General features: G+C 37.4%; 1 protein-coding gene across 1 annotated transcript; it reads right to left on the bottom strand.

Annotated features, from left to right (window-relative positions):
* Nucleotides 1-292: 292 nt before the first annotated feature.
* LOC137723157 (legumain) lies at nt 293-6,784 on the bottom strand. Its single transcript, XM_068462330.1, has 9 exons — nt 6,436-6,784; nt 6,130-6,294; nt 2,574-2,730; nt 2,107-2,192; nt 1,821-2,020; nt 1,540-1,588; nt 1,226-1,435; nt 898-1,104; nt 293-816 (listed from the first exon to the last, which is right to left on the bottom strand). Exons 1-9 carry the CDS (start codon nt 6,682-6,684, stop codon nt 634-636), a joined length of 1,506 nt encoding a protein of 501 aa, XP_068318431.1. The 5' UTR covers nt 6,685-6,784; the 3' UTR covers nt 293-633.
* Between the last annotated feature and the right edge of the window lie 1,936 nt (nt 6,785-8,720).

Here is an 8,720-nt window from a genome sequence, read left to right as displayed (position 1 = left end):
GGGCAAGAAAGTTCTCTGTAAAGAAAATAGGGGTTTCTAACCAAAGAGAAATATCCATAGAGCCAAAAAATGACCATACCAAGAACAAGAAATATGCACTGGTTTATCTCAAGATGCAAGTTGGGTAATGGCCCTTTCGTCCCCACACTAATTGTTTTTGAAGACCTAAAGTTAGATCCTACCCTTGATGGTGAACGTTTGGTTCCCTCAAAATACCTTAACGAAAGGATATTACACAGAACAAAAAATGGAACCCCTACGAACGAGAGGTAAGGAGAAAGCAACGTAGGAGTGCCACAAATCCGAGGCAACTCAACCTCTGATACGATTGTAGTTGTTTCGATTCCTTCACCAAATGGAAATAAACCAATAGAACTGTTCGCAGATGCTGATCCAGCATCGCTACATTCGTGCGTTCTGAGAAAATTAGAATCTCAACTCGGCCACCATATCATTACCACTTGATCCGCATCTCTTCTTGTACCCACTAAACGCAAAATTAAAACATAACATTCTTGCAATACATAATATCCTTACAATTTTAGACTTAGATTCTACATTTAGCAACAAGCATATTGACACTATTACGATAGCATGTGTGTGACATCTTTATGATTTGCATATTTTCAACGTTCAGGCACTATAGCCTTTGTTCGAAGGATGCAACTGGCCAACTTCATAACCGTTGCAGGCAGCAGAACAAGCTTCCGCCATTTCGGTTTCAGATACTCCGCTGTTGCAGATGCTGGCAAATGCGCGCATATGTTTCATGCCATACTGAGTCAATGACCCGCAGTGTGTTTCGAACACACGAACCTGTAATTCAAAATTTAACCTTGGAATTAAATCTTGAAACTGTACAATTGATTAATCAAAAGGGTTAGGATAAGTCATTACCATAGATTTTAAGCATCCCCAATCGTCCACAAGGGGTTGACCAAGAGCTCTCACAGAATTGAGTGTAGAGGGACCTTTTCCGGGTCCATAGAGAAATGTTCCAATGAACTGAATGCTTGCATCCAAGTGAGTCCTATGCCTCATTGTTTCTTTGATCTCATTGAGGATTTCTCTACTTTTTCCAGATCCACGTTCTGATCTTTTGTACTGTAAAACACAAGTAATTATTGAACGGTAACCTCACCATAAATCTAAATGTAGAACAATTTTTTTTGTACTTGTACTTGTATATGTGATAGTGGAAAAGAAATTGTGGGAAGAAGCTCACCATTTGCCACATGTAGAAAATCTCTGCATCTCTCTGGTTGACAACTTCCATAGGCTTTTCTAATTGGCCGTTGTTAGGAGGCAAGTTCACAGAGGCAGGATCAAAACCTAGGTACAAATACAGCTTTTCTTGTGTAATGTTTTTGCTCCCATATTCCATCACATGCGATCCCACATCGTAATTGTTTGAATTGGAAGTCCGTTGCTTTACCTGCAACAACTCACGCATGCATATTGGAATTCAATTTAATTTAATGGTCGGCTTGTACATTAGGTCCAGAATCAAAAAGTTGAGTTCAGATATTGTAAGCTCACCGCCTGATACTGTTGTTCAATTGTTTCTTTTTTCAGATTGTGCCTCTCGCTGAATGTTCAAGAAAAAGGAGATTTAATAAAATAGACTTATACAAGGTCATATAGAAGTTACAAATCCTGCATACTTTGTTCAACATATGCCCCAAACAATATCCACTATACCATGTACATATGTTTGTTTTTATTTTTCGAATAACTTATAGTCAAATTAGTTTCTTAATTATTTAGAAATTTGACGGTACAGATTTATTTCCCATCTTCGAAAGACCAAGAATGCATACCTATCTTCCATCCAAGAAATACTGTACAAGTCGCCCAAGCAAGTGATATATTCAGGTGGTGGTGGGGGGTCCATCCCAGGACAATAAGTTCCAAAGCTGTTCTCTTGTGCATTTGATGCTGTAGTCACATAAATGTTCAGGTCTTTCGGCATTATGCCTTCGAATATGCTCCCACTCTCACAAGCTTCTACATATATAACCTGCACATAATGCAATTGTGCTCATGCGCTTAACTGTCTTAACCTTGAATACCAAAGGAAGTGAGAATAAAAAGTGATCTACTTACCATCTCTTTATAGCTCCCCGATGCATGTTTCTTCTTCAAAACCTCAATAAAATCCACGGCATAAAGGAAAGGCATGTTTGGCATCCCTACAATCATATTGTAAATTGGTAAGTCTTACTCTCATTTTACAGCTTTTCTCAAGTGAGCAGTAAGGTTGGCAAGATGACGGCAACATCTCCACTCAATCGGATTCCAACTTCAGATCACATGAATTAACATGCTATGTGACAAACCTAACCACTTGCAAACCAAAACAAGAAAATAGGACAAGATCTAACCCTATACTATGTATGCGTATGAAACAACCCATGATGAAGTAGTGTTCACAATATAAGTTGAGTTAGCACAAGTGGTGAGCTACGGTGGGAGGTTGGGAAGTGTTCGGTCTCTCCTATGTAATATATATGTAACCAAAAATAAATAAAACAATGGTACCATGGATGTCAAAGAAGAGGTAGTGAACTCACCAAGGACACCAGGACCCCCATGATCTGAGTAGTATAAAAAGATCCTATCATTAGGTTTGCTATCCACAACCTTCCCACTTCCGCCTTTCACGGCCTTTTTGTCCCCAAGGAGGACTGCATACAGATTGGCGGCAGTTACTTGCTCACCAGTGTAATCCTAAAGCAGTTGATCCAAAATAAATTATTCACAAACATATGGAATTCGAAGTAGACGTAGCTCAACTATTACCAATTAAGTGACCGACTATGACTACAATAATATGCAAACTACATTTGTTAATGCACGCAATGTTCTAAATTAAGACTTATGTTAAAATGCAAAAAGGGCGTAGTTCTCAAGCAGCTTTAAGTTAACACTAGAATTGCACAAAAATCTTCTGCGTGAAGTACTGAGATTTGTTCCCGGTAGAATCTTTGTACAGCGTACGCTAACAACTGTTCTAAGTGCTGTTATTCCCACCCCAGTTTCTTATTTCCCCATCCACTTTTAATAAAATTTCTAATTACAAGTTTGCTCATTTGTAAAATGACCGATAAAGACCTTAAAAGATAACCCTCTGTTTGTTTTTTTTTTTTTTTTTTTTTTTTTTTTTTTTTGATAAACAATAAATTTTGTTAGATTAACCATCGACAGTGTCTGAACCTATGCCGTCATGCAAAAGGCTCAACACCTTTCCACCGCTATGTGGTAAGGGACCACTTGCAAAGATAACCTTCTGTTCACAAACGATTTATCTTTCCTTAAGCCTTAACTCACCCCATAAAATCCCAGTGCGACTCAACTTGAAATTGTTCTGGTTCCACACTATTTTCTACGTTTACTGCAAATTAATTCTCATAAAAATCGCGAAGAAGAAGACAAACCCAAAAACCAAGCAACCAGAGTTTGCTTCTTCTCCACTTTCTCCCGCCACTCTCTGGTTCAAGTTTAATGATTTTGTTTCGGTTGGATATTTCAACAATGGATATCAGAATGAATGGATATCAGAATGAATTGATATTTCAACAATGGATATCAGATGCTGATATTTTTATACACAAATGTGGAAGAACCAAGGAAGGATAATCTTCTGTAAAGGGTTTCGAGTTTGTTCAGTAGAAAAAAAATGGTGCAAAGTATGTCACTGAATGCTCTAAAATTATTTCTCCACTGGTACAATAATTTTAAAGACAAGCGCGGAGCAATAGTGCTAATGAGGATACTTTAGGAATAAAAGTGGGTGGGAAAATAGCATTTTAAATTTTTAACTTTTTATGGTGGGTGGAATTATAATGTGGGTGGATAAATAGGACAATGGGATGGGTCTAGTAGCTCTCAAAAATTAGGCCTTGGGCTCTTCATTAAATACCTTGTTTGAGAACCATCTTGGTGTTTTTGGTCCAGGCTATTTTCTGTTACTTTAGCTTGGGCCTCATGCTTCACCAAAAAACCCAAAACTATAAAAAAAATACAAGACAAGTTTGTAATCACAAGAATAAAATTTTTCTTTTTTCAACCCAAAGATTTTGGGGATTGGAGATTAATTAAATTAAACACAAAAATTCAATAAGGGTAATAACTCAGAAAATACTCTTCAAATAACCAATTATTTTGTCAAACTTCCGAATTTAGTTTATGAATGCAAAGGGCCACCATAAATAAAATTGAATCATGAAAACATTTAGAAAAAACAAAGTAGAACATAAAGGGTAAAATGATAATTTTATTCGAAGTGCCAAACAACTCCCTTTTTCAGGGTTAAAAAAATCCCCTTCTCAAGCATCCACAAAGCATTCAAAAAGCAAAGCTTAAATTACACAAGAAACATAGGTCACACATTAATAGGGATGCTGCAATACCACCTTGTTTTCTTGCACTAATCGTCTTCTCCTACTAGAACCATTGGTGCAAAAATGTGAATGAGACTAAAGGCAAAAAGCAACTTGCAACTCCAATGATTAAGAACATCCTGGAAAAGGACTTTGATGGATCTTATTCCACATGTTATTAAATTATTGTGTCGAGACGCCATCATGGCAATTTGATCCTCTCTTACTCTTATGGTTGTATCGTATAAAGAACAAGAAGGGAAGGGAAGAAAGTAAGAGAAGCGAAACCTTGTACACACAACTGACATGACAAATATATAATCTAACTTATCATGGATATATAGATCTTAGTTTTCCAAACAAAATGAAAGAATGTTCTTAGCAGCATTTTGGAGTTGCTTTAAAGAAAAGGTTATCCTATCTGCACACCTCTTTTACTTGACACACACCCTTCTCAATTTCCTACTATTGGATCGAATGAATTGAAGAAAATCAAAGGACAAAAATTAACAAGAGGTATGTGGGAGGTAAAAATTAGTGTGTGAATAGCACCACCCAAAAGAAAAGGACTGTTTTGGGTTAAAAAGGAAGAGTTTGATTCCATCTTATCTTGATATGCAAAAAGTATATGGAGAAAAAGAGTAAAGAGGGATGGTGATCAGGATGAGGAAAAAAATAAAGAAGGATGATTGAAAATGAAATCTTGAAAAACTAATCCTTCCCCGCTCTTCATTTCCCATTTGAGTCATTTCCCCGTATCTTAAGCACAGAAATTGAAACACTGCCTAAGTAATAAAATGGTTATCAAAAGTAGACCTGGCATTTTGGACCCGACCCGTTAACTCGACCCGTTAATATTAGTATTTGAGTGGATGCTTAACGGGTTGGGTCGCTAACGGGTGAACCCGTTAACAACCCGTTAAATAACGGGTCACTTTGGGTCAACCCGTTAGCATCCGTTAGTTGAGGATGTTTTAGTAATTTCAGTCAAGTCTTAACAACAAAACATAAACTCTATGCAAAAAAAATAAAATAATAATAATTGTTAACGGGTGAAATGGATAACCAGTTAGCTTAACGGGTCGAATTTGGACGACCCGCTAACTTAACGGATCAGGTATCCAATCCAAACCCAATAAACCCGACCTGTTTACACGTCTAATCAAAAACTCCCTAAAAGGTTGTTTAAACCAAAATGTCAAACATGAAACACTGCCGCAGTGATACTGCTTTTTAAGCTCAGCCCACAGGAATCCCCTTTAAACCATGGAATATGTTAGGCTTTTATCTTTTTCTTTTTTGGTTCGGCATCTGCAAAATTTGATTTGGATATGCACGACAGACTTGTTAATATTCTTTTATCTTCTGAAAGAACGTCAAATCCTTTTAATTAGTTTAAGAACAAAGAAATACTAAAAGAAAAGCATAAGTAGGGCCAAATGAAAGTTTGAATGTCCTCATCTTAATTTTGTGTTAGCTTTTGATTTGTCCTTACCAATCTACTAGCTCACCACTCTGTGGTTAGAAAAAAACCTAAGCTCCCCTACCCACTGTTAATTACTTACAAAATGAATGAACGGTTCAAAATTAAGAAAGCATATTAAAAAAAAATCTATCCATATCCATGTCACACCAAAGTATACAATATTAAATGTAGAATTCACACACTATATTAGATATATATGATCTATCTGCATATACAAATAGTTATATATTGATTTCAAAAAATAAAAAATAAAAATTGTACCTTAGGCACGCCGGCATAAACATCACCACCCTGAGGATGGTTGATGATAACTCCCGGCCTCGGATTCATTGAGTGCTTGGCTATGTCGTCGTACATAAATACCACTATGTTCTCCTCCTTCAGCCCACCTTTTTTCAGTAACTGATATGCGTGGCAAATATCCGCCTGAATATACACGATAATATTAAAGTGTAAATCCCCAAGAACAAAGAAATTTCAGTTGTTATATTTATAAAACATAAAAAATAAATAAAATAAATAAATATGAAATAAACTTTCCTTGGTTAGCACAAATATTATATTTACCTGATGCCTGTAGTTTCCATACCCGTTTGAACCGGCTACAAGAACCGCCCATCTTGTACCCGGTTCTTTGTGATGAACATCTTCCGGTTTATCCTTCTCGGATGGCAACCGGATTCCAGAGTCCCACCGCTCCAACCGGGCGGCTCGGCCTCCACCTATAGCTTGGATGACCAGTACAAACAAAAACAACGATATCCACGACACAGTATAGTTACCAATCATCAACCTGGACTGATGTTGGACCGCCATGAAGGGTAGAGAACCGGTTCAACAAAACCGACAGTGCTAGATTTAGTTAAGAAACGGTGGAGGAAGAGGAGGAGAGAAAGAGCAGCGGGGCGAGGGAGAGGTTGGTCAGTGTATAAAAGTGAGGGGGGACTAGCGGTGCGGTGTGGTGCCATGCAAACCATGACAAGGATTTGACACGTGTGCGGAAGATTTATGAGTTGGTGGGTCCAGCGTGACTGGGAAGGGACAAGTGTGATCTACGTTTGATGTTTGGAGTTGTCGACTGTGGCGGTGGTTAAGATATTTTGGCTTTTTACTCAATACTCTTTCTTTCTTTCCTTTTCCTCGGCCGGAGGGAGACTACCCGCTAGCGGATGTGATTAAGAAGCTTTGGCTTCATTGTATCAAAAATAAATAAATAAATAAAAATAAAATATATATATATATATAAAATATATATATATATATATATATATAATTTGTAAATATTGTTGATTAAAAAAATTATAAAGCAAACGTAATGTAAAACCGATTATGAACTAACTACGTTTGTTTTTTTTGTTTTTTTGTTTTTTTGTTTTTTTGGTTAATGCGGACGTGCCAACTTGAATTCTAGCTTGATCAGATGAGTAGAATAGATATGATGGTGGTGGTGGTGTCAAATACGCTGCTGACTTCTACACTTAAGCAACTACGTATGGTTGAGGAACGAATATGTGGCCTTGAGTTCGGCTGTTTGAATGCCAAACTGTGAAGTGCACCAGTGTAACTAATTATAGAACACCTCACTTCGTTAGGGGATTTAATAAAGTAACCTCTTTTTTTTTGGTAATCAATAATGAAGTACCCTTTTTGGACGAAAGAATTGAGAACTCTTTGTCGGTCGAGACTTTGATAAATAACCAACCAACCCGAAGCAGTGTTGTTTACATTTCCAAATTGAAGATGCTCTTGAATCACTTGATTTTACAGCTCCAGTGATGTTTACTTATCTAAAATGAAGATGTCATTGGTTGTCAATACAGTGTTGTTTACTTCTCCAAACTGAAGATGTGTTGACATGAGGGTTAGGATTGTTAGTATTTTTCTTAGAGCTGTGAGAAGGGTTTCACTTATAACAAGGGTTTTCGCGTAGAGCGTTTGAGTTATTTGTTGAGTTGAAAGGCTTTCACGTTGCAAAGCCTTTTCTATTTACGAAGATGGACCCCATGATAATTAAACATATCTGTTACGGTAGAATTGTGATAAGACTGTGCCTTCTCGGCATTTACTTGGATATTCTCTCTGTCATTTTAATCCCTTCCTTAGCAGAAACTCAACCATTATCCAGTCTTGCCTCTTTGATTTGAACCAGGATTTTGAACCTAGTCCCTTTATGCACTTATTCATCCTTATTGATCAAGCATGAATTATGATTATTAAAATAATTCACATCTCACCACTTAGTCTAGTACAAAAAACACTTTGCGCGACGCAAGTCCTTCGTTGCACAAAGTCAAAAAACGTCGCGCAAAACTTAACTTAACGCACCTTCGTCCCGCACTAACCGTTGCGACAAGGCAGTGACAGAAGGGGTTTGTGTGACGAAGATTCTACCTACGTCGCGCAAAGAGGTTGGCGTGACATAGGTAGAATCTTCGTCGCGCAATGTGTCGCACAAAGCCACTTAGCGCGACGCAGGTCATACGTTGCGCAAAGCCACTTAGCGCGACACAAGGCATGCGTCGCGCAAAAAGGTTGGCGCGACGAAGATTCTACCGACGTCGTGCAAAGGGCTTTGTGCGACGCATCCCCCTACATCGCGCAAAGCCACTTTGCACGACGTAGGTAGAATCTTTGTCACGCAAACCTCTTTTTTTTGTTTTGGTCAAAAATATTATTTTTTAATTTTTAATAAATATCTTAATTAAACTCTAAACAATAATTAATTAACCAAGGAAAAGTATTTAGTTATAAAATATATAAAAATATACAAACAAGGTATCCAAACAAAAAAAAGAAAAAACTACAAGTAGTCTTCTAAGTTTGATACATCAAGCTACTAGGTATCAGTAGGG

Source organism: Pyrus communis, chromosome 17 (assembly GCF_963583255.1).
Source record: "Pyrus communis chromosome 17, drPyrComm1.1, whole genome shotgun sequence".
Lineage (NCBI taxonomy): Eukaryota > Viridiplantae > Streptophyta > Magnoliopsida > Rosales > Rosaceae > Pyrus > Pyrus communis.
The sequence above is the reverse complement of the archived record's forward strand: the minus strand, read 5'-3'. Positions and strand labels throughout refer to the sequence as shown.

Coding starts and splice junctions, on each gene's coding strand:
- LOC137723157 (XM_068462330.1), bottom strand. CDS start 6,684: ATGGCGGTCCAACATCAGTCCAGGTTGATGATTGGTAACTATACTGTG. Junction 1,105..1,225: donor TTTTCTACATGTGGCAAATG/GTGAGCTTCTTC, acceptor TGTGTTTTACAG/TACAAAAGATCAGAACGTGG. Junction 817..897: donor GGGGATGCTTAAAATCTATG/GTAATGACTTAT, acceptor TTTGAATTACAG/GTTCGTGTGTTCGAAACACA.